Source organism: Xenopus tropicalis, chromosome 2, assembly GCF_000004195.4.
Source record: "Xenopus tropicalis strain Nigerian chromosome 2, UCB_Xtro_10.0, whole genome shotgun sequence".
Classification (NCBI taxonomy): domain Eukaryota; kingdom Metazoa; phylum Chordata; class Amphibia; order Anura; family Pipidae; genus Xenopus; species Xenopus tropicalis.
The window spans coordinates 41,837,609-41,859,487 of NC_030678.2; the positions used below are offsets into that span (position 1 = coordinate 41,837,609).

At 43.8% G+C, this 21,879-nt stretch overlaps 1 protein-coding gene across 2 annotated transcripts; it reads right to left on the reverse strand.

Annotated features, from left to right (window-relative positions):
* Nucleotides 1–1,178: 1,178 nt before the first annotated feature.
* Nucleotides 1,179–20,796, reverse strand: fkbp6 (FKBP prolyl isomerase 6). Of its 2 annotated transcripts, none has more exon segments than NM_203721.1 (9): nucleotides 1,179–1,825; nucleotides 4,728–4,805; nucleotides 5,547–5,656; nucleotides 12,173–12,367; nucleotides 16,326–16,445; nucleotides 16,531–16,733; nucleotides 17,644–17,733; nucleotides 18,228–18,345; nucleotides 20,686–20,796. In NM_203721.1, coding segments are annotated over 8 exon segments (918 nt in total). In that variant the 5' UTR covers nucleotides 20,692–20,796; the 3' UTR covers nucleotides 1,179–1,825; nucleotides 4,728–4,729.
* Between the last annotated feature and the right edge of the window lie 1,083 nt (nucleotides 20,797–21,879).

Below are 21,879 nucleotides of genomic sequence, written 5' to 3' on the forward strand. Positions count from 1 at the left end.
TTTTGGATTAATTCTGGAAAAGCACAATACTCTCTGAACCTTTATATGCCAGCAGGCTGACTTTTAAGGGCTTTCACTTGTCCTTTCTACTTGAATTTCAAGTGCCGTCTTCTGTTGAGTCTGTTTTATCCCAGCAATGTTTATGTGGGTCTCCTCTAGACCTCTTATTCCAGACATCATTGAAAACATAAGACAACTTAAAGGGGTGGTTCACCTTTAATGTATCTTTTAGTATGTTATAGAATGAGCAATTCTAAGCAACCTTTTAATTGGTACTCATTTACTTAGTTTTTGAATTATTTGCATAGTGTCTGACTGGCTTGTAGCTGTCAGGCAAGATCTCACTGTAAAGACGAGAAGAGAGCCTGTTGCAGAGAGCTAAAATGAAGAACAGCATGCCACCGCAGAACAGAAGAGCTTAGGTGAGCTAACTGAAAGCTACACAAATGTAAAGAACCAGAGCGAGAGAACTCCACAGTGGGGTAAGGGATGCCCTGCTGGTGCAATGGGTGATGAACTGTGCCTAATGAGAGTGCAACTAAAGGAATAGGGGCTCTCTGACACCTCCATGGCAAGTATGGGGAGGGGGTAGATTTAAGTCAGGGAGGCTTAGATTGTGTAAGGCACCTGTCCATTAAAATAAATTCTATTTTTTAAATTCTGTCATACATAATGGGGCAAATTAATCCAAGAATAAAATTAGAGTTTGCAAGTCAAACTCTGCCGCTTTCTATGAAATATTTGAAGACCTACTGTATTTATCTGTAAGTGAAAGGAGATTCACAGCGTGGCAAGCTTTAATTTCACACTTTGGTAAATATGCCTGAGTTTGTCCAATCATCTGCACTTATAACTACTGCTCTCCCTGCTTCTCAGTAAATTAGGTGCCAGCTCAACAGTAGCCTTATTGAATCTTTTCTGGGGTATGAATAGATTACAAAATAAAGCCCAAGGAAATTCACATTACTTCATTAGATCAGCAAATTATGGGAGCAATGATAGCTACTTCTTGCAGGACTGTCTGGGCTATTAATGGAGGGTACCTATTCTATTCACTCTGAACCAGGTAAGCATCCTCTGAAATGTTGCTTCTTGCATCTTTTGTTTATCCGTTTAAATTTTATGGACTTACTGATGGTAATATTTTAGCATTAAAATAAAAAACATGACACAGGACGTGATGTAAACATTAACAATGCTTTACAGAAGACAGGTGCCCTATTATGAGCATAGAGCAATCATTAGAAAACCGAACAATCCCAAACTACAAGAAATCATTGCAACTGGTTAACATGTAGCTCAATACATTACTGAGATAGAGCCAGTGACATACAGGGTTAGCATGATAGTAATATCATTGGTGAACCTCAATTCCTGCTTAATGGGGCTTCGGGGTGCAACAGCTGGAGCTCTTGCAGCTGCATCTAGGGTCACAAGCCCGCACTGACCATTAGAAAATAAACAAAGACAAAGATTTGTTATTCTATCAAAACTTACAAAAAAACCCCAAAACCCCAGAAATCACTAAAAGATCCCCCGTGTATGGTGTAAATGCAAAACAAGAAAAGGATGTAAAATGTTATGCGATATTAAGTTATAAAGATCAGTTTGGTATATATTATAAACAGAATTAACTAACAATGGCTCTATAAGGAAAAAAAAACCCAAAAACTTGAACTTAGGTTTATAGGAAACCTCAGCATATATATATAATCCACAAACTGCAATGGTGTCTTCAGGTAGTTGTCTCCTTGTTTCCTGACAAGCAAAGTCCTGTTCTTTACCAATGAAGCTTTTTCCTTCATTATAGCATGGAACATGGAGCCTTGGATAAAACACAAAATATGTAAAATAATTACAGTACTAATAAAAAGGAAATTCCAAGTCCAAAATGGCCCCTTTACTGGAGCTCCCTATATAGCCTCTCTGGTCCCTGTCCTTATTTTTAATGAGAGGTGGGCATGTTCTAATGGTCCTTGCCCTAAGAACAGTATGAGGAGGATAGCCAATCATAGCCCTGCAGTCACAGGAAGGGGTGAGTAGAGTTTTGGGGTAAATTTTCAATAAATCAGTCCAAAACAAACTATTTTAAGTGCATTCCTTTTATTTTTAAAAGAGTATAATGCCCTTGTTTTTCTCATATGACACATTTGAAGAGAATGTTTATGGGAAGCCTAAATGTGGTGTACATGAACTCATTACTCAAAGAGAAAAAGGATTCTTAATGGCATCTAACAATAAGGCTAATTAAGAGCGCAAGCACAAAGCAACTCTCAAAAAGATAGAAAAATATATCTACTAAAGGATTCTTCAACTGGGTGCCCTAATACCACAAAATGGATTGTGTACAAGTTGAACGTTGTAAGTGCATGAAGTACAGCTTCAGCCTGCAACTTGTACTGATAATGGGATAAAGAGAGAAGCTTGCTCCCTATACATTGTACAAGATCAAGTGCATAATGAAATGATAAACAGAGCAAAAATAAAGTGACGTTAAATACTTACTGATGGCAAATCTCAGTGAGCCATATATTATATGCTCTTCTGATATGATGAGGGGTCTCTGGGACATGAACACTCAGTATGACACCAATCCCAGGCACTCTCCCACATGTGGGTTCCTGAATGTACTGCTAGAACAATCACTCCATCTAGCATACATTTTTACCTGCCTTACCTTTCGTTACATTCACTGTTCTGCATAATTATGCAGGGACTTGATAATCAAATTAGCATTAGAGTCCTGGCAGTTTTAGGGACTTGGGATAGATTTTCAAGTGGCACAGACTGATAAAAGTAAATGATGGGGAAAAATACCTGCAACATATTTTTCCCCATCATTTACTTTTATCAGTCTGTGCCACTTGAAAATCTATCCCAAGTTCCTAAAACTGTACCAGTGCAGGTATAGGCTGGCATATATGAGCCCCTCCAACCACATCCTGCATGTCTAGCTTTTGGCCTCGGTGTATAAGCAAAAAAACACAGTAAGGCTTTTAACTTGCAGACCCAGTAAAACTGGTTTTTGCAATGAACAAGCCTGCACCTGAATAAGTATAAAATGCCAAAACTAAAAGAAAATTTAGGAGAACTGTAGAAAACACCCATAAAACTAGGCTGTGTGTGTAGATATTATGTCTATTGCCTATGGCACATGGGGTGTTGCTTTTGTTAAAGGTAGTTGACACTATCTTCTACATTTGCACTAAACTAGCATAAATCCATAGTGATGGCAAAACAATATATAGTGCTCCACATTACAGTCTACATTAATAAGTCTTATACCTGTATTTTTTGGCACCCACATTTATGCTACAACATATGTAAAAGTCAGTGATGGGACTCATTGCTGGGGTGTGGTGCCACTGATTTAGTGTAAATAGAACTAAGTTGGGTTGCCACCTTTCACTTTTATAGAAACCAGACAGAGACAGGACGCTGGGGTGAGGATATCATGGGATGGGACAATGACATTGAGGGGCAGGTAATTATATAGTTGGCAGGGATTGGTGTAGTTCTGAAGCCCCAGCAGTAGAGTTTTGTCTGGGTTTTAGAGTTCCAGTGACAGCCCAGACAGCCAAAGTGAAAACTGGACAGATGGCAACCCTATAGTGATGACAGAAACTGCAATTCTTTTCTTGACATTCTGTGATGTCAACTTTTCCCAGAACATCTAAACAAATAAGTGTATTTATACCCATTTCCATTGTTTACATCTTTTAATGTCAGTACAATAAGTACACTAAACAGGAATTGTCGAAAAAAAAATTTCTCTGGGGGGCGAGAATCAAAGCAAACTAGGAGAACGCCCTGCCTCACTTTTGGGGGAAATGTAATAAATGGTGCAAAGTTTGCCCTGATATAGTAAACCACTGCAACCAAATAGCTGTTTGTTTCCAAATAGGTGACCAGTAAATGCTACCTGCTGATTGGTTGCTACTGGTGATTACATCTGTATCAAACTTTGCACATTTTATTACATTACCCACTCGAAATGATAGCCTTCCTTCCGAGGTAGCGAAGATTTATTGGGGGAAACTAATCTCCCAAAATGCTTTCCCACAGGTAATAAAGTAATTCACTGGTGGAATAACATATGCGGCACTTTGTTTTTCTAAAGTCACCCAAAGCTACTTTGGCGAACAAAGCATTTAGGGAGATAAGTCACCAGTACCTTAGGGCCTTGACACACTGGGAGATAAGTCACCCGCGGCAACAGAGATTTGTCACGTGGAGACTAATCTCCCCGCAATGCCATCCAAACGGCTAGAATGTAAATCGCCGGTGGGATGGCATACACGGCGCCACGATTTGCCGAAGTTTCCTCTCAAGGCAACTTCGGCAAATTGCGGCGCCGCGTATGCCATCCCACAGCCGATTTACATTCTAGCCGTTTAGATGGCACTGCAGGGAGATTAGTCGCCCGCGGCAATTAATCTCCACGTGTGTCACGGCCCTTAAGGCATCAGGCCCAGAAATGCCCCCAATCACAGGCAACATTGCCCTGGGGGTCATACATAGGAACTTTCTGTTAATGCTTGCAACTACTACATAACCAAGTCTTTTCGCCCAGGCTTATCACATGTGGGGAAGGGGCAGTGGGCCAACAGGGTCCACAAAATCTACATAATGAGGATCTCATGAATGATAATTCTTTACTGCACACAGACGAACCTCAGTAAGCTTTTAGAAATAACATACTGTTTGTTATAGATAAGAAGTAATACCATCAATGTCGCATGGACAGTGAACGAAACATCAGGAAGCACATCTCCCGCTCTTTATCCATGTAATCCTGGTAACAACTGTGCGAAAAAGATGGCAAGCATAAGTATTATATCTGAGAGCACGTGCAAAACTATAAAGGGATACATATATAATTAAAACACATAGGAACAAATAATGTTTTTTCCTTTGAGATGTAGGCATGGAATCTACTTCCCCAAATGCAAAAAGTTTTTTTAACCTATAAAGCTTTTACTTTTGAAAGCCCTCTTGGCACATGCTGAGAGAGAGAACATACCCTTATCAAGGGATGCTAGTGTCAGTGGTAGGGATTCAGTTTAGTGTAATGTTCATTTGATTCTAGAAATACATGGGAAACGCAAAGCTTTTCTATGTTGCCAATTCATGTTCTTTTCCCCGGAATGACAACTGTAAGCAGGAATTTGCAACTGGCAATCTAATAGCACTGCTTATTTATTTAAAGTCAAATTGCACAGTGGAGTTGGTTAGCTCTGTATCACTTCACCCTGAGCACGTGTAGTTGAAACCAAGTCTGGACTTTACAAGATTGTTGGAAAACCTCTGTTCTCATATAACTCCTCTAGACTGCATGTTTTATAAGACTTATGTTCTGAAGTAATATGACAAATAGTTTTGCCTAGTAACCCACAGTAACCAATTACATGATTCCATTCTTTAACCTTAGCACACCAGTATAATTGTTGATTGGTTGCTATAGTCTACTCATCTGTGGTAAACTTAGTTTCTGGAATTACACATTAAACATAAAATGAGGTTACTGGCTATACAAGTTATATCACCTTGAAAGCCTCTTCAGTTCATTGTTTATTTCAGGATTATAGGGTTCCAACCACTGAGCTTTTAACAGGTAGTTACGAGCCTTGTCATACTCCCTCATCTCCAGACATGCCTGAGATATAAACAAAAAGGAGATTTTGTGTACTTACCGTTAAATCTCTTTCTCTCCAGTCGCTTGGGGGACACAGGAACAGTGGGGTATAGCTGGTACCACTAGGAGGCAGGACACAACAATACAAAGAAGAACTAGCTCCTCCTCCACTGGCTATACCCCCAGCAGGCGGAGCCCAGTTCAGTTTAGTACCAAAGAAAGAACAGGCGTGTAAATGTAACTTGGAACAATTTTTAACTGTTTAACTGTTACTATAAGAAAAAACGCTAATACCCGACCATGTCTGAAGTTCTGCTAGGTCTCTATTCAGGGAGGGAAGTCCTGTGTCCCCCAAGCGACTGGAGAGAAAGAGATTTAACGGTGAGTACACAAAATCTCCTTTTCTCCACTGTCTGCTTGGGGGACACAGGAACAGTGGGGACGTACCAAAGCTGTCCCCGTGATAAAAGGGTGGGCATGAGACCTAGGTGTGAGCTTCCACTGCGGCTTGGAGAACTTTCCTGCCGAAGCGGGTGTCATCTGCCGCAAAGGTATCGAATTGGTAGAATTTTATGAAGGAGTGGACAGAAGTCCACGTGGCCGCCTTGCACAGCTGTTCTGCTGATGCTTGGTTCCGGAAGGCCCAGGATGTACTCATACCCCTGGTGGAGTGGGCCTTGATGCCCAGTGGAGGAGTCCGGCCCTGGGCAGAATATGCTCGCTGGATAGCTTGTTTGATCCAACGGGAAATGGATGCCTTGGTAGCAGGGGCCCCCTGTCCTGGCCCAGAGAAGAGGACAAAAAGAGAGTCCGACTTGCGGAATTCGTGGACCCTATGGAGATAGAATTTGAGAGCCCGGACAGGGTCCAGGGAATGTAGGGCCACCTCCTTTGGGTTGGAGGCCGTCGGCCAGAAGGTTGGTACTGTGATCTCCTGGTTGAGGTGGAATGTTGAAACCACCTTAGGTAGGAATGGAGGGACAGTGCGGAGTACTGCCCTGTCATGATGGAATACCAGGATAAGGCACTGAGTTCTGAGACACGTCTTGCTGATGCTATTGCGAGAAGGAAAACAGTCTTCCATGTGATTTCTGCCCAGTGCTCTGAATGTCAAAGTGAAGAAATTCAATGAAGCGCGGGTAAACGGCGGGAGTAACTATGACTCTCTTAAGGTAGCCACTGAAGCGGAATCGATACAAGAGGCTCAAATGGGGGCCGCTGGAGGGCCCGTAACACCACTATGAGGTCCCATGTTGGAGCTGGGGTTCTGAAGGGCGGCACCACGTGAGCTACCCCTTGGAGAAAGGTTTTGACATCTGGTAGGAGTGCTAACCGTTGCTGAAAAAGGATTGACAGGGCTGAAACTTGCGACTTGAGGGAGCCCAAGGACATACCCATGGATAGGCCGTTCTGCAGAAACTCCAGGATGTGAGGAACTGATAAGGTTTCGAAGTCTGCGTCATTCTTGTTGCACCAGATTTGGTATGTCGCCCATACCCGGTGGTATGCTCTGGCAGAGACTGGTTTTCGTGCTGCCCGCATGGTGTGCACCACTGCATCCGAGAAACCTTTGTGCTTCAGAATGCGGGTCTCAAGAGCCACGCCGTCAAGCTGAGGCTGGCTGGGTTTGGGTGTAGTATTGGGCCTTGAGATAGAAGGTCCGGCTGCGGAGGTAGGGTCCAAGGTTCCTCCACCGTTAGGTCGACGAGGTCTGAAAACCAGGTGCGGCGGAGCCACCTGGGCGCTATGAGAATGAGTGAAGTGTGCTCCGTCCGGAGCTTTTTTATGGTCCTGGGGAGGAGCGGAATAGGCGGAAAAGCGTAGGCGAGGCGAAAATCCCAGGGGAATGTTAGAGCGTCGGCCCCCGACGCCAAGGGGTCCCGGTACCTGGCGAAGAAGTTTGGCACCTTTCGGTTTTGCCTTGTCGCCATAAGATCCACCTCTGGCATGCCCCATTTTTGCGTTATTTTGTGAAAGATGTCGTTGTTTAGTGAACACTCGCCTGGGTCTAAGGTCTGTCTGCTTAGGAAATCCGCCTCCCAGTTCTGCAGCCCTGGAATGTAGATGGCCGACAGGTGAGTCTGGTTGTCCTCCGCCCACTGGAAGATGCGCCTGACTTCGTTCAGGGCCATCCTGCTTCTTGTGCCGCCCTGGTGGTTGATGTAGGCCACTGCTGTGGAGTTGTCCGTCTGGATCTTGACTGCTTGTCCCTTCAACTTGTGTTGCCAGTTGAGGAGGCCCAGGCGGATCGCTCAAATCTCTAGGATATTGATCGGTAACGTTCTCTCCTCCGGCGACCATTGACCCTGTGCTGGGTGGTTTTCCAGTACCGCACCCCAGCCCGAGAGGCTCGCGTCGGTCGTCAGAAGGCGCCAAGAAGGTTCTCCCAGGGGCTTTCCTGCCACAAGATGGTCGACTTGTAACCACCAGGAGAGGGACACTCTCGCTTGGTGGGTTAGGCGGATTTCCAGGTGTAGGGATTTCCGTTTCCAGGCAGATAGTATGTTCCACTGAAGTTCCCTGAGGTGGCATTGGGCAAAAGGGACCGCTTCGATGGTGGACACCATGACGCCCAGGACCCTCATGTAGAATCTGACCGTGTGAAGAGGTTTGGACAGAAGGGATCTGACCAGAGATTGGAGGTGGAGCGCCTTGGAGTGTGGTAGCGAGACTCTCTGTGCCTGGGTGTCGAACTGCATGCCAAGGAAGACCATCGACTGGCTGGGGACCAGGGAGGACTTGGCTAAGTTGATGCACCAGCCCAGGTCCTGCAGGGTGGTCATGGAGGACTGGAGCGATCGTTGAGCCTCCACTGGAGAGGAGGCCTTGATGAGAAGGTCGTCTAGGTAAGGGGTTATTGAAATCCCTTTGTTCCGAAGCACTGCTGTGGCTGCCGCCATGATTTTGGTAAAAACGCGGGGGGCTGACGTCAGGCCGAATGGGAGAGCTGTGAATTGGTAGTGGAAATTCTGGAAGGCAAAGCGCAAGAATCTCTGATGGGGAGGGAAAATGGGCACGTGTAGGTATGCATCCTTTATGTTGAGAGATGCTAGGAACTGTCCCGGTAGCATTGCCGCGACGACAGACCTGAGAGACTCCATCTTGAATTTTCGAAAACGGATGAAAGTGTTGAGTTCCTTGAGGTCCAGCACTGGGCGGACCGTGCCGTCCTTCTTGGGGACTACGAAGAGGTTGGAGTAGTATCCCTTGAAACGTTCTCCTGGAGGTACAGGAACGATTACCTCCGAGTGCTAAAGTTTGGAGATTACGTCTTGGAAGGCTCTTCGTTTGGTTGGTTCCTGTGGAAGTCTGGACATAAAGAAGCGGGAGGGAGGTTGTGCTGAAAACTCGAGGTGGTAGCCTAGCGATACAACCTCGTGAACCCAGGTGTCTTGCGTGATGTCGAGCCAGGCCTTGGCGAAAAAACGAAGTCTTCCCCCGATGGACGCGAGACCCGGTGGAGGAGGTACACCATCATGCCGTTGACTTATCGGATGGTTTGGTGATGGGCTTACGGTTGTGCCAAGAGGTTCTGGGCTTGCCACGAAGCGGCCTCTACCGGACGTGGGGAGGATGGTCTTGTGTTCTTGTTCTGTGAGGGACAAAAAAACTTTACTCTGCGAGAGGAATAGCGTGGTTTAGGTTGCGGGAGCAGGGTACTTTTGCCCCCTGTGGCTTGGCTACTAATTTTGTCAAGATCAGGGCCAAAGAGAAGTTTTCCTTTGAATGGGAGGGAGGTTAGTGATTTCTTAGAGGAGAAATCCGCTGACCAAAGTTTTAGCCAGAGAGATCTGTGGGCCGCCACAGCAAGGGCAGAGGTTCGGCTTGTGACCAGGGCCGCGTCCAGCGAGGCCTCGCAGATGTACTCATTGGCTTCCTTGATCTGTGAAGCCCATTGGGACAGCTCGTGGCGCGGAGCGCCGGAGAGGATGCCCTGCAAGAGGGAGTCTGACCAAGACTGTACCGCTCGGCTGACCCAGGCTGTGGCCAGGATGGGGCGAAGGGCAGTACCCAATGCGGTGAACTGGGAACGTAGTAACCCTTCCAACTTCTTATCCATGGCATCCTTGAAGGAGGAGGCATCGGGGACAGGTAGGGCTGTGGTCTTAGACGGGCGAGACACAGGAGTGTGGCGAAGGGATATAGTTTCAAGAAGCGACGGTTAGCTTGAAAACGTCTTTCTGGCTTGTCCCATTCCTGTTGTATAATATGATCGAGTTGAGAATGTGAAGGAAAGACCTGGTGACGACCTGCTATGGCGCTTAAAGAGTGCTTTAGACGAATCAGACGGGACTACGGTTTCTTGGAGATTAAGGGTCTCCAGCACAGAGGCAATAAGAGAATCTGCCCCATCTGACGCATGCTTTGGGGATCCTTCTTCGTCCTGGTCTGATGAGGGGGACAGTTCCCCCTCCGAAAGAATGGAATGGAGAGGGGAAGGAGAGTAGCCTGGAGTCGTCCTCACTTTCCTCATCTGAGGGTGAGGGGGCTCTGCGTTTGGAGGATTTGGGTCTTGGGTTGTCAAGCCGTGAAAGCAGCTTGTCTAAGGAGCTAGCCAACTTAGGAATCCCGGTGGCCAGGTGGGATGCCCACTCTGGAATGGGTTGTGCAGCTTGAAGCGCCTCTCTAGCTGTGGGCAAGGACTCCTCTGGGGGAGCCTGGTTCACCTGGGGGGGAGCAGGACCTGGGATCTCCGGACCTTGCTCTGGCGGCTTGCACAGGGTGCAAAAAGGTGCTTTGTGACCCGCAGGTAGACGTTTGCGGCATTTGGCACAAGCTAAAAATTTGATTGGCGCTGAAGAGGCGCTTTTAGAAAAGAGGCTGTCGCTAGAACCCTCAGACATGATGAGGGAGTACTGTTAGCGTGCGCAAGCAGCGCTCAAGTGAGAAGTTTTTATTTTATTTATTTTTTTTTTTTTAAAATACTGGTACAGGCACTGCGCTGGAAACTGACCTGCAAGTGTGAAGCAGGGATGGGAGAGAGCGACTGGGAGCCTTAGGAGGAGCTCCAATATGTGCTGAATGCAGCCTGCTGTGTAGTGGCAGCAGCTAAAACCCACTCTGTGCAGGAACACAGGCTGGCGATCTGGCCCCAGCTGAGAAGAGCCTTCTGTAGGCTGATGCTGTAGTGCTGATTTGGCACCAGCGCTGAGACAGCAGAAGCGCGCCAATGCCGAGCGGCGCGAAGGAGCAGGATGTAGCTCAGGCGCGCACTTCCGGGTCCCGCGAGCGCGCCGGTGGATTCGGCGGGAGGGAACTCCGGCGCCAATTTCAAAAAGGTATGGGTGCGCCCAGGGGCTGAGCACTGTGTAGCACCAAGTCACTCCTGGGGGTTGTGCTAGTGAAGAGAACAACCGATGACCCCTTGTAGAGTGGGAACGGGGGGGGGGGGGGGGGGGGTGAACGCATACTCACCAGCTCCTGCAATAGGAAGGAGAGATGTAGATCAGGGCTGGGTGGTCGGTGCTATTGCACAGGAGACTCCGGAGACAGTCCAACGTTGGGGGGTGTCTATAAAAGACATCCTACTCAGTGTAGGAGTCTACAGCATCCCCTTGAGTTAATAGCAGGAGAAAACATATTAAGAGACTACTAAAAAACACGTCCTAACCTCCTAAGGACACAACTAAAACTGAACTGGGCTACGCCTGCTGGGTGTATAGCCAGCGAAGGAGGAGCTAGTTCTTCTTTGTATTGTTGTGTCCTGCCTCCTAGTGGTACCAGCTATACCCCACTGTTCCTGTGTCCCCCAAGCAGACAGTGGAGAAAATTCAGGTTAACCTACAATAAGTAAGCATGTGAAAATGCAGACTGTACAGAGCAAGGATAGTTGCTGTATTTTTCTAGAGTAGCTCCCATGATGCAATTTTAAAAATCTGACCTATTCCTGATATTTACAGTAACATATTAGTACCACATTTAAAAAGCTTCCTGGTGCTAAATAAGCTAACACCTAGCTTGCCCCAGACCCCACTGTTCCTTACCTGTGCAGCTAGCAAAACCTCTTCCCCAATGGCTGTTGGAGCAGTGATGTCTGCTTAGGGGCAGGGCCAAACCCATCAGGCTGGGGCATTATCAAGGCTATTACACATAACATATCAAAAGCTATCATAAAGATATTAATACCTCAATGGTCAACATGGTGCATCCAAAGAGAATACAAAATGACAGTTCGCCATAATTCCAATGGTGCTTTTAGAAAGAGTTTGCAGCATTTCCAGATTTTGGCTGATGACTGACTGCCCTCCGCAATATATATATAGTATTGACTCTCATTCAGATATCATTCAAGCCCCCTATGTCAAATCTTGGGAAGATTCACATATTCAGCCTTTAAAAATAATATGTTAAAGGCTGAATGTGTGAATCTTCCCAAGATTTGGCATTCAGCTAATCTTTGTACAACTAAATTAAGTGAACCTGAACATCATGTCTGTAGTTTTATTTCTTCATTCTCTTTTCTTGGCATTCTCTAGTTCCCCCCCCCCTTTTTTTTGTATATGAAGTAATCAAGTGTTTTAGAGCATATTGTCTTACCAGTCCACATCGAAACAAAGCTTTTGTGTTCCTGTTATCTATAGAAAGAGCCTTCTCACCCCATTTCAGTGCACGAGAGGGGCGCTCCAACTTTAGGTAGGTAAGTGATAGATTCAGTGCTACAAACAACTGAGCTGCTTCCAACAGCTTCCTTTCTTCTTCACACGAAGCTTTGCAAGACAGCACTGAGGATGCCTTAATGGAAAAGTGAATACCCAAAGTCTATAAGTGCCCTTACACCTTTACTTATATTAACACAAAGTCAGGTAGCAGCAAATATTATATAATCCAGGTCTTTCTGGGTTAAATTTAGAGACTTTGTAACATTTTGGTAAAAAAAAAAAAAGAGAGACCTCTTAAACAAAATGCAAATAATGTATTGATAAAAAAGTAAAATATCACTTCTTGGTGACAAACAAAAAAGTTCATATTCAATTTAACTTGTAATACCTTACAGCAGGGATCCCCAACCTTTTATACCCGTGAGCCACATTCAAATGAAAAAAGTTTTGGAGAGCAAAACAAGAATGAAAAAAGTTTCTGGGTGTACCAATAAGAACTATAATTGGCTATTTGGTAGCCCCTATGTTGACTGGGAGGCTACAAAAGAATCTGTTTGGCAATTACACTGGGTATTATGCAATCAAAGCTTGCCTTCTAACCAGAAATTCAAAAATAGGCACCTACTTTGAGGCCACTGGGAGCAACATCCAAGGGGTTGGGGAGCAACATGTTACTCACGAGCCACTGGTTGGGGATCACTGCCTTACAGCAACTTTTCAATTAGTCTTCATCTTCATTATGATCGTTTTTTTTTTTATTATTCAACTTCATACTAAGCCTTTTAGAGGCTGTTAGGATTACTGATCCCTGGAAACCAAAAAATTAATTTCATGTAAAGCTAAATTGTCTGTTTTTTCACAAAGGATTCCAAACCAAACATGAATCCTCATTTGCATAATCAAATTATAATTGGGAAGAGTGAGAAAAACCCATGCCTTAATCATGCAACCTAAAGTCACGTGATTTTGAGAGTTCAGGTTTGGTTCTGCCCAGCACCTGGACACTGTGATTCCATCTCTGCTGTTGTTATATCTACAACCCCCAGCAATATGCCCTCACTCCTGGAATACTCTGCGCTCCGCGGTCCTCACAATCTAAATTGTGTGTGTATGTGGTGCAGCACTCTCAAAATTTGCTATTGTACTGCTCTGGGTTTTGATCGATACAAGTCAGGAATCTCCATAAAACTACAACTATTTGGTATTAGGACACACCCTGGGAATGACATTAAATTCTATTTTAATGAACATAAAAAAAAAAATTTATTTTCTGTATTTTGAAAATATTTGTTGTTTGTGTTTAGAGGTGTGTGTGTTTAGCTCTTTACATCCATATGTAAAAATAAAACTGCCATTTTAACCCAATTTTATTGTTACATACCGTATATACTCGAGTATAAGCCGATCCGAATATAAGCCGAGGTACCTAATTTTACCTAAGAAAACTGGAAAAATCTATTGACTCGAGTATAAGCCTAAAACACAAGGTACGGGCTGGAAAATGAGGCGCATGAAATTGTGATGTGTAAATTTGTTATTTAATTCTCATATAGTTCTGTATACTTTTTGGGGTGTGTGATGTAGAATCACAAGTTTAAGAAAGATAAGATCATGTGTACTAGGAAACAGTAAATATTTCTGACTCTTATCTCTTCTGCAAACCACTCTCTGGTTGCTAAGGTAAACAAGGCCCTAGCAACCAGATATGGACCTTAGATTGCAAGCTTCTCCAGGGCAGGGACTGATGTGATATAAATAACAGTAAATTAATAAAACATAAGAGCATTCCCTTACTATGTGCGGTGCAGGATGCAATCTGACATGTTTTCTGCAATGGAGCACAAAAGGCCCATTTTCCCTGATTACACAATGAAGTCCATGTGGTGAGCTGATGGGAACAGTTTGTACATCTACACCAGCAATCCTGATTGCTTATTGTTAGGATGAGGCTGGATGGAAACATTGTAGTCCATGTGTTTGGGGCCTGCGGTCAGTGTGAGCTCAGTGGTGGAAGCGTATAACAATGGTGCTTACAAGGTGGAGCATTACACATACACTGCAGTCCTGGAGATGATAGAGCCGTCAGTCTGAGACTCCATGTCAGCGTCCAGATAGGGGTTGTGGTTAGGTCTAAGTTGCAGCATGGGCTCCACCTCGTTGAATTTTTCTTCCCCCCCACACTATACACAGCAGTATCTATTCTGACCATATAGTAACCATGAATATTAATTTTGCCCTATAGGGCAGTACCCATTCTGCCCCACACAGTGCTCTCTCTAAGCCCATATTGCACCAAACATTACATACAGTCAGCTGAATACATTGTCCAATAGTTAAAGTTTCTCAGCTACCCCATTTATTCTGACCAGCAGGACACACACTGCCCAAATAAAGTACCCTCTGCAACCTCTTAAAGTTACCAGCTGTACACACCATGGCCACGTTTCACCCAAAGGGAACACGCTGTGCCCCTGACATTGCCCACACACTGGCCCCAGTAATACTTAGTCCTTATATCGCTCCTTAACAAGCGAACTCTGACCCAATGCGATGGCCACAAGCGGGCACCGTACCTGCCCTATACACCGAGCAGCGGGGCACTGACCTGTTGAAGTTCTGCAGGAAACTAAACGCTGAACAAGCGGCTGTCTACCATGTCTCCCAGTCCAGGCAAGTGAAGCTCCGGGAAGGAAAGCCAGATGAGGCGCGACGCGTGTGTGCGCTAGGCCGGCGCGCTATGACAGCGCACGGGGGCGTGGTGGGGGAGTGGTTGCGCGCGTCGCGACATGGGATGCGCCGGTAGGAGACGGATCCGCCGGTAGCACACGGATGCACCGATAGGACACAAGTATTCCGACTCGAGTATAAGCCGAGAATTCCTTTTTTAGCACATTTTGAGTGCTGGAAAACTCGGCTTATACTCGAGTATATACGGTAGTTAAGTTGGGTTGAAAAATGATCAAAGTCCATCAAGTTCAACCGTTTCAAGGAGACTCCAAAGCGCACACACAAACCTATCCTGACCTATCTATACACATACATCAATACTAGCTGATTTTAGTATCACAATAGCCTTGGATACTATGCTTGTTCAAGAACTCATCCAGGCCCACCTTATAGGCATTAACAGAATCTGCCATTACCACATCACTAGGAAGGGCATTCCCCAACCTCACTGCCCTCACCGTAAGCAAAGGACCAAGGACTGACCCCTGCGGTACTCCACTAACAACACTGGCCCAATTAGAAAATGTTCCATTTACCACCACTCTTTGTTATCTATCCATCAGCCAGTTCTTTACTCAAGTACAAATATTAGGTTTCAGACCAATATCCCTCAGTTTTATCATTAACTTTGTGTGGTACTGTATCAAATGCTTTAGCAAAGTCCAAGTAGATGACATCCACTGCCATTCCAGTGTCAAGGTTCCTGCTTACCTCCTCATAAAAGGCAATTAAATTAGTCTGGCAAGATCTGTTACGCATAAAACCATGCCTTGTCACCCATTCCAAAAGCTTTCCTACCAGTGATGTCAGACTAACAGGCCTATAGTTTTTGAAAAACAGCATCACATTAGCAATTTGCCAGTCTTTCAGCACTAGTGCTCAATACAATGTAAGGAAACAGCACAATGACTGGTATGGTTCATACAGAAGCAGACTAAAAGCCAAGGGTTGCATTGTGCAGCACTGACATTGCCTCAGAAAGCAATATTTGGGGTGGAAGAGCATTCAGGGTTTAAGCTGGAGCATCCAGTGCATTGTGCATGAGTCTGAGCTTTCAGGAAGAGCCATTGCTACACATCGTGTGAAGTTTCCTCCTGCAGGTTCCACGTGTTATGAAAAAAACATGTTATCCCATGACAGTATTCCTTTAAGAGCTTGTGCTGTCCCTTAATTTCTTACTGAAATATTACTATCCCATAACAGCTTTCCCTTTAAATACAGTATTCAATGTTATGAAACAGCTTCAGATACTCCCAGACCCACAGGCAGGAATAAATGAAGGTAACCTTGTTATACAATACAAACACAGAAATAAACACTTTGTCAAACAAACTGAACAAAGCAATCAATATTAAATGACCTACCCGTTTGTACCTGTCTCTAGCATCATAAAATCTGTTTCTCTTGAAAAGGTAATTCCCAAACTCTCTTTCTGTTCCGGCAATTTTAATAATCTTATCCAGAGAAAATGTTGCCTGCACTTCCTGCAAGATAAAGATGTCTCGTTAATCTACCTGCCTGCAACACTGCTGTAGTGAGCCTAAACCACAACTAAACCAAATCTTTTACCGGACTCAGGGCGCAAAACAAATCGGATTCTGCGGTGTCTAGGAAGTCCAACAACTCTATTTCAAAAAGGACAGTGGCTGAGGGTGGGATGAGAGGAGAACAGCCCAGTGTGCCATAGGCATATTTCGGTGAGAAGAGAAACCTTGATAACTCTCCACGCTGCATTGTCAGCAGTCCAATCTCCATTCCAGAAAGGGTGATATCTGTATAGAAAAAACAAACTTAATATGTCCGTTTATGCTCTGTAACCATAAATGCAATTCAGACATTAAATGAGACAGAATAAGCAAGGCTTAGTAAAAATAAAATTGTATTTGCAATGGAGAGAGTTGGTTGGACAAGCCAAGTTGCAAATCTTCAGCCATAGGCCAAAATAGGTGGCATTTATCAAATCCAATGTAGCAGTTTGTCACCTGTGATTACCAAGAATCTAGTCCAGGGGTCCTCAACCTTTCTTACCCATGAGCCACAGTTAAATGTAAAAAGACTTGGGACAAACAAGCATTGTATCCAAGGCTATTGTAATACTAAAATCTACAATTAGTATTGATGTTGGTATATATGGTTTATGTATGTGAGAGTATAGATAGGTTGGTATAGGTTTGTGTGTGCTGGGTTTAATTGGAAGGGTTGAACTTGATGGACTTTTTTCAACCCAATGTAACTATGTTATAGCATCATAAAAGTTCAATGAGATACCAAATAAGGGCTAGGATTGGGTAGCTTCTGTGCACACTATCAGCTTACATGAGGCTTTATTTGCTAGTAAATCTTGTTTCTATTCAACCATACCTTGCCACCAAGTCAGGAGTTCAAAAATAACTACATGGTTTGGGGGCACTGAGAGCAACATCCAAGGAGATGGTGCGCAACATGTTGCTCACTAGTTACTCGTTGGGGATCACTGCTCTAGTCTGCTGCATGCCTCTGGCTTACTCCCAGCCCTTGGAACAATGGTAACCTATGTAAAGAAGTTACCTACTCCTAAACATAAATGGCTACATCAGAGAGGGGTTATGCTGACAAATGGTTAACCTTGTGACTCTTCAGTTTAAGGAGCATACAGATGTATGTGTCAGTAAGTACAACAGACTGTGTGTGTATTCTTCTTACCTTCACCTAACTTCATCATTTTGGGGTGACGTCTGTAGCAACTTGTGTCAAATGGTTTGTCAGCATGTTCCAAGTAACCAGAGTACTTGACTGAAAAAACATCAAGTGCTGCATTAAGAACCCAGGACTCCTTAACCAGCTACACATTACATTAGTCAATACACACAAATATATGCTAAAAACACACCATTTATAAAGTTCCATGGCGACTCATTTATTTTTAAATATTGATGACATTTTATGGTAGTGCCAGGGCCATCAGAGATAAATGACATTGTGTACATCACAGATAATTAGATTCTCATACCACAGATAAACAAATGTCCATTATGCAGAGGGATTATCTGTGCACTGGGAATCTGATTATCTAAAAGATCATAAAAAACATTTTTGTTATTAAAATAATAGGAAAAAAGTATGTTCAGCACAAGTCCTGCTCATTGAAATTGTACTGTAAAGGGTCTTTACCGTCCTTAACAGAAACAACCAATATCATAGTATAATGCATATATCTATTATATAGCAATATGTCCAAGGGCTTGCCAGTTTCTATATGTAAATATGGTACTGCAGGAGCTTTTTACGTATTACTGTTGCATCACAGGGAACCTTCCCTCCTTTTCCGGGCCGAATCACTTCTTTCAGCACCCCTCTGTCTCCAGATACATCTTCCATTTGCTGTGCCAGCTGATGAAATACAGACTACAATGAAAGCACACCGGTCAGTAAAAGATGGTTCTGCTTTACAGAATAACAAATCAGTAACAAGACATACCCCTGAAAACAATAATCTACAGTACATGAACTTTTTATTTAAAAGGTTTAAGGTCAAATCAGATCAATGAATTCCTGCTTTTGCTTCAAAAGCTCTACTCCACTTATATATACGGCTGTGTAACCATGGGTGCAGCCACTGAAGGTGAAATTGGGCTTTAGAGTACAAGAGGTAAACTGTTCAGTACACAATGGTTTTTGGCCTACGGCACACTTGGCGGATTCTCCACTGATGGTTTCCAGATGGTGACAAAGGTGGCCGAGGTGACCAATTTCATTTCATTAAATAACAGACTGAAAAGCCACGATTTTAAACTTCTCTGCTGGTGGATCATACACTCCATGTGCGGCAGGACTTAGGTCTTAGACAGAAAGATATACATCTGTAGGTGCTTGGTGAACAAACAAAAATTAAATGCAATGAAAAAATGGTAAAGTTCACCTTTTTTTGTTTGTTCTCTCTCCAGTTGGATATTAAAGCTGTCACTGGCCAGAGCAGACAGGCATGTGCAAATGTCAGAAAGAATGATAAATAGGAGATTGCCATAAAAATTAGCAAATTAAAAAAAAAAAAATATATCCTCCAGCCCCAATCTGCTTTTTGATTACCAGGCCAGCAACCAGATTGTTATTTGGAAAGGTGCACGGATAACTTCCACTTGCAACATGCTAGAAGAATGGAAATGTTCCCTTTACAATGTAATATCCCATCAGGGGCTGAGACACAGGGAAAAGGAAGGGAATTTTTTACCACTTGTATGAATGAGAAATGAATTTCTGCACAACCCTGTGTGCCATTAGCGTAATGTATAAATATGATGGCCTAAAGATGCAGGTCTTATTGTCAAATATTTGACAAGTCCCTGTTTAAAATGTCAGAGACACTAAAGGTGGCGAAAATTGCCCAGGTGTCAATCGAGCAGGTTTGAATTTTCCTTTGAAACAGGGACTGCATTGGGGTCCTTGCTTCAACGGTCCTATTCCTGTGATTGCAACCTGATCGTTTGTCCCAAGGAGCCTGGCAAACTCACCAAACAAGCGACTCTTGCCAAATATTGTCATCTTAAAAAGCGCGATCAGAAATCAATTTAATAGGCAAATAGGTATAACATTAGATATGCTAGCTGTGCCAACATCACCATTCAGTACTATTTTATTCAGGGCTGTCTGTGTCCAGTGGCTTAATGTGAATTTATATGAAGCATCTTTTGTTCCACAATTCCTCTACAACTCTAAAAGGTATTGCAGAAAATATGAGACACACTTACATACTGCTCCCTATAACAATTATAGGGAAATTCTTGGGCATGGCAAATGGGTGAAAAATGCCTCCAATCCATATTTACATATACTAATTTCATAGACAACACCAGGCTAAAACACCAGCACAATATACAGAAACACTACTTTCTACTGGTTAGCCCAGTACATTATACAATGGCCGCTCTCACTCATGCACATTATGCTTTAACAACTAGTCACAGGCAGCGTACGAGCAACCACAGAACATTATACAGGAATGGGACCTGTTATCCAGAAAGCTTAAACATTAAATAAACCCAACAGGATTGTTCACCTACAATAGGGATCCCAAGTTGGGATCAAGTTCAAGGCACTGTATTATTATTACAGACAAAAAGGATTAAAAAAAAAAAAAAAAAACTTGTTTAAAATGGAATCTATGAAAGATGGTCTTTCCATAATACTGACATTTCTTAATAATGGGCTCTGGATAAGGAACCCCATACTTGCTTTCTCCTAGGCTCCAAGTACATCATAATGTGGGAACCCTAAATGTAGAATTGGGGTGCATCTAATGTGTAATATAATTATATAAAGAGACACACTGGGTAACTAGGGCACTTACTAAAACTTTGATTACATTTACTAATTACACTGGAAGTGGTTTCTGGAAAACTTGTAGATTAATAACTCTGAAAGCCTTTTACTTATTCAAGGGCAAACTTCATTCCTATGTTCAAAATCAAATTTTACATTCTTGTAAATGTACATTCTATAAATTCTTGCAGACATGTTATCCTCAAGTACCAATCACTGACAAACAGGCGCAGGTACTGCCGGCATTAACCTCCTGCACCAGGTGCTAAGTTTCCATTTCCATAAGGAAAGCTGTGTTTATAAATGCGATTGTTCCTAATGGACAAACTTGTTCTGTGCGCTTTCCTAAGCATATATTGTGGGGATTTTACACGGCCACACATCCCCACAGCCCGTGTCCCACACACTCGGTAACACCGCCGCTCTCACCATCATGTTTCTTCCCCCGCGGTCTTTTCTCAGACTTGCTCTTTGGGCGGGCCTGGTCATGTGACAGGCGTCTCACCAATCAACGTGAGCTGTATGTTAGCGGCTCTGAAGGGAGGTCCTACAAAGTGATGATTGGGGGCAGGAGAGCTAGTTGTGGCCGCGCAGTAATAGGATTCCATGGAGAGCCACACTTGGCCTGGAAGATGAAGTTGGTTATGTTTTGAGAAACTGTTAGTAGGTGGAGTGGAAATAGAAAGTACCAGTGAAATGCCATGGATGGGCAAACAGAAAGCCTTTGCCTGTGGGGCATGGGAGATCATTTAGGAAGTAAATCAGTGAAAGTCCAGGCGAAATTGTTGTCCTAAAGTGCTATAAAGCTTGTGCTAAAGTAAACATTTTTTTCTACCCAGGTTAAAATGAAAATAGGCCTTGAAATATCAAGATCACAGGGGTCCAAACAACCCCCCCCCCCCACTGTCTATGGCATCTCACAGCAGCCGCTATGGCGTTTGCAATTGCACTGCTGTAGCATATAATTACAGTACCAACACAAGTAGCAGAGAGACCTGAGTGTACCCCATCAATACAGTGCTCTATTCATAAGGGCAGTCAGTTTGTGTGTAAGCATATTTATATGAAGTGCATATTAATATGAGGATATAAATATACCCTTCAAAGCCCCCACCCCCTTACATCTAGCTAGCAGGTACTTTACCTTGAGCTGGATTTTATTAAAGGAATACTGTCATGGGAAAACATGTTTTTTTTCAAAACACATTAGTTAATAGAGCTTCTCCAGCAGAATCCTGCATTGGAATCCGTTTTTCAAAAACAGATTGTTTATATTTAATTTTGAAATTTCACATGGGGCTAGCCATATTCTTCATTTCCCAGGGTACCACAGCCATGTGACCTGTGCTCTGATAAACTTCAGCCACACTATACTGCTGTGCTGTAAGTTGGAGTGATATCCCCCCCTCCTAGCAGCTGGTCAGCAGAACAATGGGAAGGGAGCAAGATGGCAGCTCCCAGTAGGTATCAGAATAGCACTCAATAGTAAGAAATCCAAGTTCTCCAGTTACATGGGAGTAGGAGAAACAATAGGTTACCTGAAAGCAGTTCTAATGTGTAGCGCTGGCTTCTTCTGAAAGACTCTAGTTGCATGGGAGCAGGAGAAACAATAGGTTATCTGAA

Excerpts from the sequence above, each read along its gene's own strand:
- fkbp6 (XM_031895803.1), bottom strand. The coding sequence starts at position 18,318 with ATGGAAGATGTATCTGGAGACAGAGGGGTGCTGAAAGAAGTGATTCGG. Across the intron at positions 16,734-17,643 it reads AATGATGAAGTTAGGTGAAG|ATATCACCCTTTCTGGAATG; the intron begins GTAAGAAGAATA and ends TTTTCTATACAG. Across the intron at positions 16,446-16,530 it reads TGTTTTGCGCCCTGAGTCCG|GAAGTGCAGGCAACATTTTC; the intron begins GTAAAAGATTTG and ends TTTATCTTGCAG.